Source organism: Ambystoma mexicanum, chromosome 2q, assembly GCF_040938575.1.
Source record: "Ambystoma mexicanum isolate Mex_15411 chromosome 2q, UKY_AmexF1_1, whole genome shotgun sequence".
NCBI classification, from domain to species: Eukaryota; Metazoa; Chordata; class Amphibia; order Caudata; family Ambystomatidae; genus Ambystoma; species Ambystoma mexicanum.
In genome coordinates, this window is record NC_090924.1 from 918,566,932 (window position 1) to 918,586,621 (window position 19,690).

Consider the following 19,690-nt stretch of genomic DNA (forward strand, 5'->3'; position numbering starts at 1 on the left):
AAACTAGACTGTTCTGCACTTCTCAGAAGAATACCTGACGAGTGTTTACTTTTTAGCTCAGCAGAGACTTTCATTTTCATCTTTTTTGGCTCCTGGAGTACAAGCAGCTGCTGCACTTTTCTACCCCCGGAGGATGCTGAGAATAGGTCACTATCCCACGTCATCAAGGCGGTGCACAATCTAGGTGTTCAAATGAAGAAAGAAGGTGGAGTTCAGAACACAGATTCGCTATTGCTTGCCTTTGATTGGGTCCTGTCATGGCTGGGGGCAGCAGTAAAAATACTGGTTCCTGTTATGTTCTTCTTGGTTCTCTTCTGCATGTGCCAGTGGGGTGGGGTCTCCAATCATGTGTTCCTATAGTCCCTAATAGTGCAAAGATGATGTTATCAATTGGGGGATCTAAAACACCTTGCCATACAATAAATAGTGAAACAAACTAATATTTATGGGGTTGTAGGTATGTCGAGTGGGGATGACTTAATGTAGAATTAACAAAAGGGGGGAATGTTGGGAAGGAGCCTAGTGCTTTCCTACATTTCCAAAATTTCCAAGCGCTTTTGAATTAGGCAAAGCTTCTGTTAACTATTTTCTAATCACTACAAGTGTCCAGGAGGGAGAAGGGTCACTAAATAAAGATAGGTAGAATGGAAACGTAAGTGCAAACAACTATTCAGATGGATATAAACGCCCACAATCTGGTGTTCCTTTCCCCCAGCACCCTATCGTAAGATAGTGTGTGCTGGGTGTAGAAAGTTACAAATTTAAGTAAAGTCAATTTCACTTTACTGCTCTGGGAAACAGTTTATCCAAGAGAAGGTATTTAAACCTTTGGGAAATTTGGAAGACTTCCCTGTGCCACTGCACTGAAGGTGCTGTGTGACACCATGTAAAAGATGCCTATTGTTAGGCAAAGTTTGTATGCAGTACCGTCTGGGAACACTACAAACAACTCTGACTACAGGTATAGGAAAAATCAACATTTGGTATAAGCTTGTACTACACAGTTTCGGCAGCATGTTGAGCAGCCAGGCTCATCTCAGGAGGGGTCAATGTGAGCTGTAGTGTAGTTACACAGATATTTACAGTTACAACTAATCAAATAAAACTCTTACACAAGGTTTCTTGAATAAACAATTATTAATTTATTGATCAGTTGGAATAAGCCTTCTTCGGAAGGGAGCAATATAACAGTAACACTTAAATACACTTCATGAAATACACACTCTTAATATCTATAAATCGGTAGATACCCTTTTGGGATGGCCCACAGACACTACCTCAGGTGACTACCTCAGGTGACTACAATTGCTAGGGTGCTGGGGGCATTAATCACTGTTGCATTTAGAATCATTTATAAGTCAAAGGAAAGGGTTATTTAGAACATACAAGAGACCACAAACTTTAAGCAGGCAAATATTTTCAGATCCCCCAATAAGAGTCATTCAGTGGAAGTGGCTAAACCAAAGTCAATAGGCAAACGTCTGTAAGCTGAAACACTTCTTTATAGGTTAGTAGAACAAGTTACTTCTTACCTTGTAACGTTCTTTCGACGGGATGTTCCTTTATTTACTGCTGGTACGACATCTGGGGTTTCCCAGTTTGTCATGATCTTCCTCTGAAGAGCTTTATGAAAAGGCACCACAGGATCCTCCTGTGGGCCTTTGTCAAGGATATCCGTGAGGTCATCTTGTTGGAAAGATTGTGAAGGTGCAGACCACCCCATGAACTCTGCGATCCTGGCCATTAAGGCTCTATAGGGGGGGTTTCAGCATGCTCCCCCGGGTCTGGCCTAGCAAACTCCACCTCAGGGGAAGTGTCTAACCCACTTGCCTCATGTAAGGAATCATGAAGATCCTTTAACCTGCGTTCTTCAGAGGAAAATTCCTCTCTAATTGGGGTTACAGGTCCCTGCAACTCATATGTGTCTTCCTGTTCAGACAGTTCACCCTCTTCCAAAATTGAGGACATAGTTCTCAATTGTTCTGAACTCATAAAGGGAGTAAATCCCATTTCCAAGACAGAGGGTGCCGAACTTGTCATTATCGGCCTCGAAAACGTCGATGTCGTCGACGGCTTCGAGCGTGGCGTCGAAAACAAAGGCGGAGGCCTCGATGACCTCGACAGAATTGGGATTCTACTCGACAATCTCGAAGCCATCGCCATCGAGGACCTGGGGATAGTCACTGGGTGTGTCGTGACCGTGACTTTTCTTGGCGTCGACGCCGGTGTCGAAGCTGGCGTTGAGTCGACAGACCCGTGTGTCGAAGGTCCCTTTGACAACGGCGTCGAAGACACCGACCTCGGCGTTGACGGAACCCTCGTCGACGGAACCTTCGAGGAAGGTTTGGAGGTCATAGTCCTAGTCGAGGGTTCGAGACGCGCTCGAGAGGTTTCCTTCGCCGGGTACTGCGACTCGCTGCGTTTTTGACCTTCGGGTCTTTCGACCAGAGCATCGCTCTCGGCAGTCTTCGAGGGGGTCGAGGCCGCTTTCTCGACGACGCTCATCATATTTTTGCGGAATTCCTCCCATTCAGCCCGGGAACTATGTTTCGTGGGGCAAGGGATTCTTTTTGGCGAAACAGAGGAAGAGGAAGACGGAGAAGGGGATCTTCGACGTCTCCTCTTCGAGTGCTTCGATCTCGAGGAGTGATGGGACCCACTCCGAGACCTGGAACGCGAATGGTGACGAGAAGACGAGTGTCTCGACTTCGTCGACGAAGAAGAAGCTTTAAAAGTCTTACCTTTCTCCAGCTTCCCCCTACGCTCCTTCAGGGCCTTAGCTGTCATGGACATACAGTCCTCGCACTCCGAACAATGGTGTTCAGCTCCCAAACACCACAGACAAACTCTGAGGGTCAGACAGCGACATCTTTTTCCCACAATCTCGGCATTTTTTGAAGCCGGATCGAGGAGTTGTCGGTTCCGACGAGGAAGCCATCGAGTACCGATCGAATAACTCGAGGTAAATAGGATTAATCTGACAAGAACTGAGCAACGGTATTCCGAGGCACTGAGTAAGCGCGGAAAAACGGAACTGAGCAACGGACGCTGCGCGGGGCCTTTATAGGCAGGATGACGTCGACACGGCGGCTGTCGAGGGACATCGACTCGGAGGACGTCGACGCGCAGCGCCTTCTAGAGAGAAAACATTTTGCGAGGCCAGCAGAGCTGGAAGGAGATATCTAAGATGAGGAATACGTCGGAGGACACAATCCCTTCGAAGGAAGACTTTGCATAATGTTTTAGAAGTCTATGAAGAAAAGAAGAATCAAATGTAGGGCCACAAGCCGATTCCGCTTGTGAGTAGAAGATGCAAGCAACTCTATGGTAAGAGGTAAGTTCTCTCATTTGTACAGTACCTTCAAAATGAAGAAAAGATGCAGTAAATGACTCCTGTTCCTGTGTAGCTCCGCAGATGTCACTGTTCCTGGTCCTCAGTCGTGGGGTCAAGAGAGGGAACGCCGGGGGACTCCTGCACTGGGATGGTCAAAACTCAACAGGCAAACCTTACTTTCAGTGGATGTTCAGTGTTTCAGCTCCTCGCGTCTACTGCAAATAGCAACAACTTGGTTCCTGGCTGTCGGGATGGACTTTCCTTGCTTCTGGGGTCCCGCACACTGTTGAGGGGGCTCGGTCAGTCCTGCTTCGTGAGAGTTCGGAGGATCTTCCCGGAGCTCCAGGCCATCTTAAAAGCAACGCACACAATCTGGTGTTCCTCTCCCTGGGGAGAAGTCGTCCTTGTAGGGGTTTCTCTGTCGATGCGAACTTGGCGTTTCGGCACTGCAGCAGGGCTTCACCGGGCAAACCAATGGTCCATGAGTTGCAACAGGCGTCATCTTCAAGTTCTTCTTCGGTTCCTTAGTCCAGTCGTCGACTCTGCCTTCCAAGCCAAAAGACTTGTCAATCACGCAGCATGGTGGCTGTCCATGCCGAACAGTCAGTCGACAAATCGCCACAGAGTGCATTTGGGTCTCCAAGGAGACTAAGCACAGGGAGTGTCGGGCACTCCCTCACTTATTGGCTACTCCAGACACTGTGGAGCCAGAGGCGGGCTTCACTCGGGAATCCCGCCAATGGCAAAACAAAGGGGACAAACCTGGTTTGGCGCACAGAGTAAATCTCAAGGACCATTCCACAAAGAAATTGCAAAAAAAGAAGACCGGGCCATTTTGACACCATGGTAGTTAAAATGAAACCACTGCCAGCTGCCATTAAGAGAGGAAAGGGTGACATACAAAATGTTACATGAGAAGCTAGACAAAGGTGATAATAGGTAACCCCTCCAGCAACCCCTAAGAAACTGTTTACCTCTGCACCTATCTTGATGCAACCAGATCAAACCTTTTATCCTTGAGACTGATGCTTATGGAGGAGCCTTAGGGGCTGGTCTGTTACAGTCTAACCTGGACGGACAGTATAATCATAATGCCTACTACTGACCTTTTTCCCACTCTCTCATGCATTTTATTGTGATTTTGAATACTGTTTCTTTTGGTTGTGGAGTCTGACAAACTCCATAGGCATCATATTTTACATTGTGTCACACAGCACAGGTAAGTCTTTCAGATTTCCTAAAGGTTTACCTACCTTCTCTTGGTTAAATTACTGCTTCCAAGAGCTTACATGTGCCTTCTTTGTTCACCGTCTTTTGGCAGGCTTTCTGTTCAGAAGCCCTCAACCAGGTGCCTGGGTGTCTAGGTGGGCTGAATGTAAGGGAGGGGTGTAGTCACCCCCTGCACAGGGTATCCTAGGAAACCCAAGTCGCACTTTGTCATGATTGGCCAGGGTAGTTGTCCGGGCTGGACAACCCCCTGCTGGGTGATTGACAGCCAGGCTGTGTGAATGGGGGGGTTTTCGCATAAAAGGCAGGTCTCTTGGGCTACAAGTCAGAGATTCGCCACTGGAACTACAAGGAACCGAAGAGAACGACGGCTGCCACAAATAACTCATCCCGAGCTAGCCTCCCTTCAACGACTTAGAGAAGATCCAGTCCGGAGTCTTCTTCCCTTGAGCTTGGTGGGGATAACCAGCTCATCTTCTACAGCCATAGGATCCTCTTCCTTGGTCGAAATCGCTGCACACTGCTGTTGTGGTCCGGATAGCCACCTGAAGAGCCTCTCCTGTTTTTAAGGAGCACACCTTTTATTCCTTGTCGCTGCTGCCGGCTTCATCCCTGTGTGGTGCAGACCCCCTTCAGAAGTCGTCCTTCACAACGAAGCTCCAGGAATCGTGGGTCTGCGGGAAACCAAAAGGAACAACTGCCAGGGCACCAGCTGCACCTCTGGAACAAGGTACTGTGTTCTGTTGAGGAAACTGGGTGAATCCCTTTTTCTTCATTGCCAAGGCTTGCCCTTGTCTTCCCTCCTTATAACATTTGCTTCCGAACATTGACAATATCCAAGTACTGTTGGCTACGTCGAATCTTGAACTGTCTGACTGTGTGATCTTCGGAAACTGGCCCCGGTGTCTTTCGATCCTGGCTCCGGCCCTTTGACTTTTGAACTCCTGTCGTTGAGTGTTTCTTGATTCTGCCTGCCTAACCAAAATATTGCCTGTGATTTTTGCCTCCAACTCCCTCTGGGTATCTCAAGTGCTAAGTGTGTTTTTACCCGGTAGCATTTCATGTCACGGATACGTGTTTGTTTAGTAGACCGAACTGTCAAAAAGTGATCGCAATCGTATTTGCAGCAACGTGTTTTTGTGCCTAATACCAGTTCTTTCCAACACAGGGTACTTACCTTGAGAATTACTGTACAAAGTGAATTGGTTAGTTGTAGTACATTTAACGTGTGGTTTTTATTGAAGTTTCATAGAAGTTTTGGGTTTATAACGAATGGTTTAAAAATAAATGTACTTCTATTTTTATACCTGAAACCTTGAGTCAGTGTTCGCTTGAGTCACAGTAATTGTGGTCCCTTTGTGTAATCTCTGACATAGTAGTACGGGCTTGTACCAAAGGTAAACCTTGTATTGCCACCTGTAGTCTTAAATGTGTCTAGTGGTCCCTAAGGGCACTGCACAGGATTCTGCCTAACACCCCATCCCGCCATCATCATTATCATCATCATCCGTGCCTGTCGACGTGTCCGTCTGTCTCACCCGAGCGGGTGGAGGTGAAGAAGGCGGTGACGGGAGGCAAGGGGTAACTCTTCCTCTTAGCTGGCGGTTCCTCAGTTATTAGCAGGGCGGCCGGCCCCCGGCGCCACGGATGTCGGCGTCCTCTATATCTTGGATACCAGAGAATGAAGGGTGGGGACAATATCCATTGAAAGATCTCTACGTGGCAGCTGAAGCGTAGGAGTAGGGCCAAGGCCCTCATCGTCCTTAGGCCCTCCGTCGCCTTCCTCAACGGTATCTTCATCGTCTCCCTCTTCGGCACTCTCGTCGTAGGGCCTGACTAACGTTTCTCTCGTCGCCATCACCCCCCTGGATGGTCTGGGGGTAGACTAGTTCCTCCTACTCAGCAGAGGAGATATCCGTGCCCTGGAGGACCTAAACACCTGCCCACTTCTTCGCATCCAGAGGGGACGGTCTCGGAGATTGGCGGCATCCTCTTCTCTGGGGTCTTCTCAATGGCCTGGAACACAGCCTTCCTCCTGGGAGGGAGGGACACCCTTGCCTTCGGAAGGACGCCCTGCGGGTCCTCCCCCGCAGCCTGCGAAAAGGGACGCTACCACCATCCTGATGGAAGGCGCCGCCTTCGTCTGGTGCACTTGGGCCTTCACGGTCAGGCCAGGACTCCCTTAGGGGTTGGCTCGAAGACTCGATCCCCTTTGGCCTTCTCCGCCGAGGGTAGACCGGACGCCAAACCCAGTTTGGTCTTCTCCTTGGTCATCTATGGGGCCACCTTTAGCTTGTGGGGCACAGAAGAATCCGGAAAACTTGTCTACATTAATCGGAAGGATGATCGATTGACCAAAAAATAGAGTATAACTCTTCCAAAAAAGTGAAAATCGCAGTAAAAGCTCTAGAGCTAAGCACGAGGACTCCCAACGCTTCAACGTGCTGTAAAAATCTGAAGATGGCTGCCAGAGGAGGGGCCTATGTAGAGGGCAGTCATTGGCTGTGGCAGTATGACCCAGAGCTCAGTGATTGGTTGTTAGGCGAAAGACAGTTCAGAAATGAAAAACTGATTTTTCTTTTACTGAGTATTCCCAGCCCGACTGGGAATATTCATGAGCATGTGAATCCATGCTAGACCCCATGCTGGAGAACCTTCTTTTTTGGTCTCTTCGGGTGTCAGCTGGAAGAGCTCGGACGTTCTGGCGACCATGGTATGAAACAACCCCCACCTCGTCCAGAGGGTACGCCCTCGGCTGCGGCAAGCCACCCACCATGACTATGCTGTCATCACTGTGTCCTAGTCCCTTGGGGGGGGGGGGGGGGGGGAGTGGGGTGGAGTGGTTGATGAGGAGATGCTGAGTGGTGCTTCCTTTTTTCCCCCACAGAGGTTGATCTGGAGCCACTGGGGTCGAGGGCATCCTGTTCTGAATTTCAGACACCAACGTGTGCAGAATCGAGAGTATGTCCAGCGATACATCGCTTGGAGCTGGTTCAGTCATCGTCGTCCCCCACAACCTCATGGATCGTGTATATGGACTCTTGGTCTCCGCTGGAGATGGAGGTTGAACGCGCCCTGCCCATTGCGGGATCCACTTGCACAGCGACCCCAACAGAGACGCAGTGTTTGGTCTTGTCTTGGGCCCCCATGGAAGTGGCACCCTCAAAGGACTTCGAAGCACGCTCCTCGAACCGGCCGGTCCTGGGTGAGGCATGCCCCTGCTTGGGGCACAGCGTAGAGGCCTTTGCACTGAGCCACACCACCAGTCGACTGAAATCTTTCATGGTTCTCTTGCTGAACCCGAGGCAGATCGCACAATCTTCGAGGCACTGAGGGGGTTTGTCCTCTACCAACACGTTCCGCAGACCGCAGATGGACAGAGCTTGAAAAGGGAGCTTCCCTCTTTCTGCTCTTCCGACATTGTCTACAGTGCGGAGCAGGCCCGATTGCCTTCTGGAACTTCGATGGACATTCGATGATCCTTGCCCTTGAGGGGCGCGAAATTCACCGACAAACGGATCCCCGCTTGTCAGCCGATGAAGAGAAGGAGCACACAGACTCAGTTTGGCAAAAATAGGACTTTCTAAAATAAAATAAAAAGAATAACTCACAGAGCAAAACTTGAGGACTCCCAACACTTGAACGTGTGGTAAAAATCTGAAGATGGCTGCCAGAGGAGGGGTTTAGGGAGAGGGCAGTCATTGGTTGGGGCAGCATTACCCAGAGCCCAGCGATTGGTTTAGAGGAGAAATACAGTTTGTAAGTGAAAGTGAAACTTTTTTCTTTTGATAAGGATTCCCAGCCATAAAACGGGGAATATTCATGAGCATGTGAATCCATGCCAGATGCCATGCTGGAGAAATTAAAGTTCCCACAAATTTATAAGATTTAAGGTTAAAATGAAGAAAAACAAAAATAGGGGACACATGTCCCGGGGGAAGACCTGAAACGCAGTGAATTATGAGGGAGAAATGGCTTCAAACACAACACAGGTGAAGCAGGTGCCATCCCGTCGATGTGGAAGAGGCCTGAGGTGTGGCACCGGAGGGCGAAGTCCATGGAGAACATGCTCCCGGGATCACGTCCACTACTAAATGTAACAGTGACAAGACATTTTCTTTTGGTGAAAAGGGTTTTGTTCGACGCCCATGCATTACGAAGGAAAGGGGACAGGGGTTTATGAGTATGTAATTCAATAACCTCAAGATGGCAACCAGCACAACTTTCAGATACGTGCAATTATTTCTGGGATCCAAAAACGGGATCCAAAAACCACAGCAAAAGTTCTGCACTATGTATCTGATGCAACACAATTGTCCACATACCTCCATATGGTCCTCCCATATTCCTGCTACCACCAAAATTTCCACTTTTCATGGGCCCATAGTTTGATTGCTGCTGATTATAGCTCCCAAAATCATTGAAGTTTCCACCCCCGCTGCTGCCATAATTACCTAAATCAAAAGAAAAAGCCAATTAGAATAAGAATGTGCACTGCTAAAAAAGAATCAACACACTGCAAAAGAAGGCAAATCATATCACAGAAAATGTATGTCATGCACCAAAAGGGTGAAAAGTGTACAGGTTGCTCACTGTGGTAACTACTGTGTGCATAGTCATTTAGTCCTATGAATGGAAGGACTTCAAAAGAATGTTAACTGTTAAGGCAGCTTTTGTACAACCCTCCGTTTAGGAATCTACAACCAATGACCCCAAGAGGGAGCAAACACCTGACAAGAACCGTAAGCCTAACCATGCTTAAAGGCAAGTAATAGGGACAAAATGATATGGTTTAACTCTCAGCGAGTGCAGCAAACAACCACTTATTCTAGAAAACACAATACACTTGCATAATGACAAAATATACACTTTAATGAGGTTGCACATATAGATCTGCATCAGATCAAATACTTACTCCACACATGAAGCACCGAAATAAATACATGATACATTAGAAAAACAGTTATTTCTTATAGGACTCTCCTCACTCCAATACTTTGAGGGCCCACTTTCACAGATCGGCACCAACCATAAAATGATCCACGGGCGAAGTACAGGGTCTTAAAAACCCATCCTACACTTTTTATATATGGTAGGTCCAAGACCAGATTGTTATCACCGAAAATAAATAGGCAAATGGTAGCAAGAAAAGAGACCCTAGACATTTTGTCCATCAGGAAAAAATGTTTCTAATTGCCCGGAAGCCAAAAACCAAAGAAAACACACATTAAATCTGGCTTCTAGAGCAAGGTAACAATCTAAACTCAAAAATGTTCAGAGGGTAGAAAACAATTTCTACAAACAGCACAATGCTTTCAAGGAATCGGGATACATTTTACCAACATTTACTAGTGCATTTTGCAGCCAGGAAAACCGTTTTTTTTAAAACATACCGAATGGTTGAATATGGACCACCCGGAATACATTAAAACTTTCCCACAGCTGATCAAAGAGAAGTTGAAAAAATACCCAGTACCCTATGGAAGCGTTTGGGACAAATCTCAAGATTTAACGGTCGCAGCAGTGGTTATAATTGGCAAAACCTTGTTCACAAGGCAAACCAATGGAATGGGGTTAACTGAAGCAGCTTTAATCCTGACAGTATGGGACACGCTAAGTCTCTGCGATCAACAACGGACGTAGGCCCTATGATACAGTTTAACCCTAAGGAACCCAAACATTCCAGGTTGCAATGACACCCAGAGGTATTTTAGATCTAGCTCCCTCCCCCAATAAAAATGACAATTGTGAACTTCAGAAAGACCTAATCGAAATTGGAAGAGGGATCATATGAGAAAGGTAAAGAAGCTTAGGTAGGAGTGTAACTAAGCTAGCGAAGAGGCAAAATTCATATGCACTTTCTCAATAGCAACATTTACGTAGAGGTTAAAGTGAGTCCCACGACGCAGGACGCACACATTTCTGTACTCCATGGGGTTCCGTTGTGTCGCCTAAGACTCCATCTCACCACAGCCTAGTTGTTAGAATATAGAGAAGGGAGTAGTTTCTTACCTATAACTCCATTTCTCCAGCATTGGTATATTTCATGGATTCACATGCTTAGAATATTCCCCGTCGACACACTGGGAACCCCCGGTACGCTTATAAAGCCGTTTCCCATAGGAAAACGTTCAACACTTGTGTCCTATCTACGTCGTTTTGGGCCCGCGCACGCATGCCCCACTAGGACGTAGCATTATAAATGCCCTGCCCCCGCAGCTCCCTTCAGATTTCGACCACTCCAAAGCAGAATGGGGTGAAACCTAGCTATACAAGACAATTGCATTCCGGGGAGGCCGGCGGGCACATGTGAATCCGTGAAAGATACCAACGCTTGAGAAATGGAGTTAAAGGTAAGAAACTATTCCCTTCTCCAGCATTGGATCTTTCATGGATTCACATACTTAAAATAGAATGCACAGCAGCGATCCTGAAAAAGATGAGGTGTGAATGCAATCCGGCACCCTCCCAAGCATATGTATAGCGAACCACGCTTACGTAGGATGCCAATTTAAAATGCGCAACAGTACATGCACAGATCAATACTATGAGAATGCATTACTTACCGTAAAAGCATTTCTGATGGTTGTATCTGCTTAGATTCACATGCTGTGCATAGGTCCGACATCCAGTGGTCACTGCGGAGTATTGCATTTTGTTTTTCGTAGTCGAAAAGGGGACGTCGACAAGGCGTGTCTGTAACACTATCCCTATAGTGACGTGCGTCGTACCCGCAATCCCTCACGCGTCGAGGTCCCTCTGTTTGTATTTTTCTGCCCTGAGGGAGCCTTCTAGACGTGAGTGAGTACAGAAAAGAGAGAGAAATATAGAAAGGGATGTCTATGTTCCTTCCATCCAAGCGGGGAGGAAGGGTGGGCGCATGTGAATCTAAGCAGATACAACCATCAGAAATGCTTTTACGGTAAGTAATGCATTCTCTTCTGATGTTTGTTAATCTGCTTAGAATCACATGCTGTGCATAGACTAGCGAGCAGTACCCCGAGTTGGCGGTGGGTTAAGAGAAGGAACAGTAGAGAAAAGATGTCTTAATACTGCCTGTCCCACCTGGGAGTCAGATCTAGACTGTGCATCTAGACAGTAGTGTTTTGTAAAGGTGTGCACAGAACTCCAGGTAGTCGCTTTGCAGATGGACTCAAGGGGAACATTTGCAATGAACGCTATGGAAGCCCCAGTGCCTCGAGTGGAATGTGCTCTTGGCTTGAAGGGTAGTTCTCTCTTAGCAAGAGTGTAACAGAGAGTGATGCATTGAACAATCCATCTAGATATAGTGGACTTTGAAACAGCATCTCCTTCTCTTCCTGCTGCCACCGAGACAAAGAACTGATTAGTCTTTCTCAGTGGTCTGGTTCTTTCCATGTAGAACATGACGGCTCTGCGTACATCTAGTGTATGCAGACTTTTTTCTCCCAAGCTGGAAGGGTTTTGAAAGAACGTTGGTAGTTCTATTGACTGGTTTACATGAAATTTCAAGATGAATTTTGGTGCAAACCTTGGGTGTGTGCGTAGAACCACCTTATCCTTGTGAACTGTTACGAAGGGGTCTAGTACAGAAAGAGCCTGTAGTTCACTTACTCTCCTAATGGAGGTGATAGCTATTAGGAAAGCAGTCTTAAGAGTGAGGTCTTTAAGAGTTGCCTTGTGCATGGGTTCGAAAGGAGGGCCCATGAGTCTAGAAAGTACCACATTTAAGTCCCATCCGGGAGCTGGGTTAGCTATCGGAGGGTGTATTCTTTTTACCCCCTCCATGAAGGCCTTGATAACTGGTATCTTCCACCACGACACTTTAAGTTGGGAAGTGGTGTATGCAGAAAGTGCCGCTAGGTGGACTTTAATGGAATTGAAGACTAGACCTGAATCCAGTAAATGGGTCAAGTACAGAACAATGTTAGTGGGAGAGCAGTCAACCGGGTTGATGCTCTTACCTGTACACCAGATGACAAATCTTTTCCACTTGCTAGAATAGCAGTGGCGAGTATTAGGTTTTCTGGCTTCCCTGAGGATGTCCATACATCTCTGCAGGAGTTGTAAATGTCCAAATTCTATGATCTCAGGAGCCAGGCTGCTAAGTTCATGGTCTGAGGGCATGGATGCAGAGTCCTGCCCTTGTCCTGTGACAGCATGTTGTACGGGCAGGGAAGTTTCACTGGGGGAGATAGGGACATTTCCATCAAGTGAGCGAACCATGGCTGCCGGGCCCACATTGGGGCCACTAGTATCATGGTAACCTGCTCCTGGTGCATCTTGTGCACCAATTTGTTGAGAAGGGGAGTCAGGGGAAAGGCGTAAACAAATTTCCCTGACCATTGAATCGACAGACCGTTCCCCTTGGACTGGTTCTGGGGGTACCTGGAGGCGTAACTTTGGCATTGTGAGTTCTCCATATTTGCGAACAGGTCTATTGCCGGGAATCCCCATTGCGTGAAGACGTCTAAGACGATGTCTTCGTGCAATTGCCATTCGTACTCTTCGGGCAGGGGGAAGTCTCTGCTGAGTTTGTCTGCTAGCAGATTGAGTTCCCCTGGTACATGTTGTGATAGTAGGAACATGTTGTGTTTGAGAGCCCACTTCCATATATTCTGGGACAGCTTGGACAGTCCCGGAGAGTGAGTGCCCCCTTGCTTGTTGAGGTAGTACATGGCTGTGGTGCTGTCTGTGAGGACCAACACTGTCTTTCCTTGTAGGTGTTCATGAAAGGCTTTCAGTGCTTTGAACACCGCTAGTAGTTCCAGCAGGTTTATATGCTTGGATGCTAAGCTTGGAGTCCACGCTCCGTGAGCAGTCTGATGGGATAGGTGAGCCCCCCATCCTGTGAGGGATACGTCTGTGGTTAGAGTGGCCTCCACTGCGGGTGTGGCAAAAGTCTTCCCTAATAACAGGTTTTCTTTTGTCCACCACCGTAGCGAGAGAACCAAGGCCTGCGAGACCACCACTAGATCGTCCCGTTGTCCGCTGGCCTGACACCACTGGCTGTAGAGCCACTCTTGCATTGGGCGCATGCGCAGGCGCGCGTGAGGTACCAAATAAATACAGGACGCCATCATCCCTAGCAAGCGCATTGCCTTGCGTACCGTCACCTCTCGACCTGCCACATAATGGGGGATCTGAAACAGCATGTTTTGGACCCTCTCGTTGGAGGGGAAGACGAGGCCGTCCTTTGTTTGAATTAGAGCCCCAAGGAATTGTTTGATTTGGCTGGGGTCTAAGCTGGACTTCTTTTCGTTGATGGAGAAGCCCAGTTGGGACAAAAGGTCTACGGTCTTTTGGGTATTGGAGAAGCATGTTTCGTAAGAATCCCCTGTTATGAGCCAGTCGTCGAGGTAAGGGTATACCGGGATGGATAACCTGCGTAGGTGGGCGCTGCCACTGCCAGTACTTTTGTGAATACCCTTGGTGCAGATGCTATCCCGAAGGGTAGTACTCTGAACTGGTAGTGCTTGTTCTCTATCTTGAACCTGAGGTATTTTCTGTGCGCTGGCAACATTAAAATATGAAAGTATGCATCTTTCATGTCTAGTGTTGTCATGTAATCCCCTTGTGATAACAGTGGGATTACTTCCTGCAAGGTCACCATACGAAACTTTTGGGGTTTGACAAACCTGTTCGCTGGGCGCAGATCTAATACAGGGCGCATGGTTACGTCCTTTTTGGGTACAAGGAAGTACACTGAATAAATACCTTCTGTTACCTGAGATAGGGGGACAGCCTCTGTAGCTTCTTTTTTCAGTAGCCCTTCTACTGCTTGAAAAAGAATGGTGAGGTGTTCCGGTGTCATGCGTCGGTTCCGTGGGGGTCTGTACTTCGGGGAACCGTTGAATTCGATGCAGTATCCGTGGGCTATGGTGGATAAAACCCAGCGGTCTGACGATATTTCCTCCCATGCTGATAGGAACGATGTTAGCCGGCCCCTGACCGGTGATGCATGGGAGGGGACCCGAATCTTCGGGTCATTTGTTGGTATTGGTCGTGGAACCTTTGGGGCTGGAGCCGCGACCTCTTCCTTTGCCACGGCGTTGGCCTCTTTGACTGAATTGGTTGTTACCCTGGTTAGAGGGCCAGTTGGTAGCAGAGTAAAATTGCTGTTTGTTTTGCTGGCGTTGGCCACGAAAGGAGCGTCTATTGCCATAGCCGCGTCTGTTAGGGGGCCTAGAAATTTGGTCAAGAGTCTTGATGGTATCAAATTCCTTCTTCGCATGTTCTAGGGCCTCATCAACTGCTTTCCCAAACAGGTGTGTTTGTTCTATGGGCTTATTTATCAGGGAAGCCTGGGTTTCCGGCTTAAATCCCGAATTGCGCAGCCAGACATGGCGTTTGAGAAGTATTCCCTGAACCAGGGAACGGCCAGCCGTCTCTGCGGCATCTAAGGAGTTCTTTACGATGCCCTGGTTTACAAGAGTTCCCTCTGAGATGATAGCTAACAGGCGTGAACGCAGGGGTTCTGGTGCGTCCTCTGCTTCGCTGCGCAGCTTGCTCCACTGTGCATCTGCGTAGCTAGCTAGTAGGGAATTGTTATTCGCAATCCTAGTTGAGAAGGCTGCGGAGGTCTTGATTCTCTTCCCAAGTGCACAGAGCTTCTTGCCCTCTTTGTCAGGTGGTGCCTCACTAGTGGATAGTGGTACCCCCGCTCTTTTTCTTGTATTAGTAACTACAAGGGAGTCCGGAATAGAATGTCCTCTGATGTACAAGGGGTCAGAGGACGAAGGGCTGAAGAGCTTTTCTATCCGAGGGTTGACCCCTCTGACTAATGCAGGATTGGAAAGGGAAGGAGTTATTCTTCTCTTTATGGAAGTCAGGAGCGGAATAGACTGACTAACAGGGGCTTTTTCTTTAATAACTTTTTCTACAAAGTCTATGTCAGGAAGAGTTTCCCCTGTGTCTATTTCAAAATGTGCTGCTGCCTTGCGCAATAGTGCATTAAGGGAAGGTTCGTCATCTATGGGAGAGGTGTTTCCAATAGGTGAATCCTTGGGAGGAGAAGGGTGAAAGGCATCAGGGTCTGAGTGCACAGATGGGGATTGCCAAGGCTGCACTGATGGGGATTGCCAGGGCTGCGAGGTGGCTGTATCTTCTTCAAAAACTCCTGCACTAGTGTAAGGATCTTCTTCAAACCCCCTCTTCCTCATGTTCTTCCTCTCCACCCAACCCCTCCTCATCTTCTTGGAGGTATTGCTCCTCTTCAGTGAGGTTATATACGTCTGTAGAAAGGGGAAACAGTCTAGGGATCTTGACTCTAGGGTCATCCTGGGGCCATTCTCCTGGTCTTGTGTGTGGGTGGGTTTTGGCTTCCCAAAAACCTTTCCATTTTTTCCATACAAGAATGGAGTCTTTCAAGGGTCTCATGGGGGACCCCTGAATAGTCTAGAGGGGGGAAATCAGTGTTTTCGCCTTCCAAACGCTTAGAACGCTCCCACAACGTCGACGAAAGGTTTCCCTCGCCCTCAGAAAAGCCCTCCGGTAGTTCAGAAGTTCCCTTAGATGAAGGGGGCAGTTCTTGGCTACTCTTGTGCTTTTTCGGCGTTTCTATAGCTTTTGGTGCGGTATTCGACGTCTGTTTCGTCGTCCGCTTACGTTTGTCTTCGGAAACAATTCTCGCCAGGCTCTCGACAACGAGTTCGTCGGTAGAGGGCTCTGGTATCGACGTTGCCTGCGTTACGCGTTTTCTCGACGGCCGCTCTATGGAGCGTTACGTCGGATGTTTTTGAGGTAGCGCCTGTGTTTGATGAAAGCCCAATCGCTGGTCGCGGCTGCGTTTGCGGGTGGGGCTTGAGACCCTTACGGTCTGAGGTAGACGCCGGAGTGTCCTGCGTCCCCTTCGGCGCTGATGGATCCTTCGTCTTCGACGAAGAAGAGCCGTGGGTTGTGTGCTTAGGTCTATGGGGTCTATGTGCGTCCTTGTCGCCGGGGTGTTCATCCCCATAAGCAGGGCGTGAACCGAGCCCGTCGGGGCCGGGGACGGAGGTCGAGGAGCGCAAGAGCTCCTTCTGGGGGTTAATGACTTCCGTAACGGACGTCGAGTTATCACCCTCCTCGTGACTTTCTGTAACAGCGGCGGCGGGTGAGGAAACTGACTTCGACATAGCGTAGTCCGCCCACCCCTTAACTTTCCGTTCTTTAAGAGTTCTTGGTTTCAAGAGCTTACAGGCCGCGCAGCTGTCCTCCTTATGATCGAGGGGCAAGCAACGATTACAGAGCTTGTGTTTATCCTTCCAAGTGTATTTGCCCCTACAGCGTGGGCAAAACTTAAAAGGTGTCCTCTCCATAGCTGAGGCAATAATAACTGGTGATAACAACCCCAAGGGAAAGATAGGGGAGAAAGAAAGACATTCTCAAAGAGAAGATAAAAGTTCGAACCCCCACTCTCCCTACTGTATGTTGGCCGTCGAGGCCAGGCCACGTGTTCGGCAGCGCCGAAGGATCCCCTCCGTCTCTTCCCCTCCGTCGAAAACCTGTTCGGCGGAGAAACAGCTTCACAGCTAACGTCGAGTGGAGGGATCTTTAAGAATATAATAAGTATAATTAAGGACCGAGGTCCGTAGTAAGTATTTTGCAATGTCTCTCTAGGAGCTCCGCGTAAGGCGACCAGAAGCTGGGCGGAAAAAAACAATCTGAGGGACCTCGACGCGTGAGGGATTGTGGGTACGACGCACATCACTATAGGGATATTGTTACAGACACGCCTTGTCGACGTCCCCTTTTCGACTACGAAAAACAAAATGCAATACTCCGCAGTGACCAGTGGATGTCAGACCTATGCACAGCATGTGATTCTAAGCAGATTAACAAACATCAGAAATATATATACACATATATATATGCATGCATATATATATATGCATACATATGTCAAAAAAAGCACAGACCATTCTTGAAAGGGGCTTAACTTATTGAAACAGATGGCGCAAGACTGCTCTTCCCATTTGTATTTCGTCCGCATGCTGCCATTCGAGGCAGTAGTGGCGGGTAAATGTGTGAGGCACTGACCATGCCGCCGCCTGGCAAATGTTTGTCAGCGGGATTCCTGCCGACAACGCCGTCTACGACGAAGTTACCCTTGTGGAATGAGCTCTCGGACGCCCTTGTAGCGGTTTTCCCGCTTTTGAATGCCAGAAGGCAATCGTCGACGAGACCCATCGGGCCAGTCCCTGCTTTGAAATTGCTTTTCCTTTTGCCGAAGGGCCATATGCAACGAAGAGTTGTTGCGTAGATCTAAGTTGCTGAGTCCGATGAAGGTAAAATTTGAGAGATCCCTTGACATATGTAGGACTTTTTCCGCAGCAGATGAGGGGGTCGCGAAAAAGGTTGGCAGGACAATGGATGAGTGCTTATGATAAGCCGTAGGAACTTTTGGAATGAAACAAGGATTCGTTGACAAAACCACTTTGTCCTTAAAAAAGGAACAAGTTACTTACCTGTAACTGTTGTTCTCCAGCATGGGTCTGGCATGGATTCACATGCTCATGAATATTCCCAGTCGTCAAGCTGGGAATCCTCGGTAAAGAAAAAAAAAACAGTATCAGTTTCGTTTCTGATCTGTCTTTCGTAGTAATAACCAATCACTGGTCTCTGCGTCATACTGACCACAGCCAATGACTGCCCTCTACCTAAGCACCGCCTCTGGCAGCCATCTTCAGATTTGGAAGCACGTGAAGTGGCCGTATGACCAAGTGAAGAGCCGCAGAGGGATAGGCGGGAGGGTTCGCATGTGAATCCATGCCAGACCCATGCTGGAGAACAACAGTTACAGGTAAGTAACTTGTTCCTTCTCCAGCATGGGGTCTGGCATGGATTCACATGCTCATGAATAAAGAATACATAGCAGTACACACATGCACAACCACGGGAGGTGGCAAAGGCTCAACATTAAGCATTACATCAAACTCAACATCAAGCAATCTTACCTCCTCACCAGGCTCACCTCAGGCGAACAGGTTGCGCAGCACTGCTTGGCCGACCCTGGACTCCTCCCTGGAATCCCGATCGACGCAGTAGGATTTCGTGAAGGTGTGCGTCGACCTCCACGTAGCAGCCCTGCATATGTCCAGCAGGGGCACACCAGAAAGGAACGCCGTGGTAGCTGCGATCGCTCTGGTGGAATGGGCTCTCGGACAGCCAGGCAGCGGTCGGTTTGCCAACCGATGAAAGTACATGATACAGCCGGAGAGCCATCTGGAAATGGAAGACTTCGAGAGAGCCTTCCCCTGATTGACAGGTCCAAAGTTCACAAAGAGTTGTGACGTCTTCCGAAAACACTTTGTGCGGTCCACGTAGAACTTCAGCGCTCTAGCCACATCCAGCGAGTGCAAAGTCCTCTCAGCCGGCGACGAAGGCGACGGGAAGAACACAGGCAACACCAAGGGTTCGTTGAGATGGAAGTCCGACGGTACCTTGGGCATGAAAGAGGGGTGCGTCCTGAGCACTACCCTCGTGTCGTGAAAAGTCAAGTACGGGGCCTTGCAGGAAAGGGCCTGGATCTCTCCCACCCGTCGTGCGGAGGTGATGGCCACAAGAAACGCTGTTTTCCACGACAGAAACTTCAACGGGGCCGAGTGCAGAGGCTCGAACGGAGGTCCCATGAGCTTGGTCAGCACCACGTTGAGCTCCCACGCCGGGGCCGGCGCCTTCACCGGCGGGAACGATCTGAACAGTCCCTTCATGAATTCTTTCACCAGATGATGAGACCACAAGGACGTCCGGCCCGTGGTTCTGGTGTATCGGGAGATCGCAGCAAGATGAATCTTGATGGACGCGTGTGCCAGTCCAGCTTTGGCCAGCGTCAGCAGGTACGGCAGTACCTGGGGAGCCGTAATCCGTAGAGGGTTAATCTTTTGTGCGTGGCACCAGACAGAGAACCTCTTCCATTTGTGTCCGTAGCATTTAAGAGTCGAGGACGCCCTGGCCTTTGCAAGAACCTCTCTGAAGTCGGCCGGTAGGTCGTATCCTCCAAACTCTAGCGCTGCAGGAGCCAGGCCTGCAAGTTCAGCGATTTCGGGTCGTGGTGGAGGATGGCGCCTCCTTCCCTGGAGAGTAGATCCGCGTCCACCGGCAGCTTGATTGGCGGGGACGCCGACAAGTCCAGAAGGTCCGGGAACCATATCTGCCTCGGCCACGCAG

At 48.8% G+C, this 19,690-nt stretch overlaps 1 protein-coding gene across 3 annotated transcripts in view; it reads right to left on the reverse strand.

Moving 5' to 3' along the window:
* HNRNPA2B1 (heterogeneous nuclear ribonucleoprotein A2/B1) overlaps positions 1-19,690 on the reverse strand; it is a 594,776-nt gene that overhangs the window by 107,051 nt on the left and 468,035 nt on the right. For all 3 annotated transcript variants that reach the window (XM_069648208.1, XM_069648207.1, XM_069648209.1), the window contains exon 9: positions 8,887-9,015. In XM_069648208.1, the coding sequence (XP_069504309.1) occupies positions 8,887-9,015 (129 nt within the window). The remainder of the gene's footprint in view (positions 1-8,886; positions 9,016-19,690) is intronic.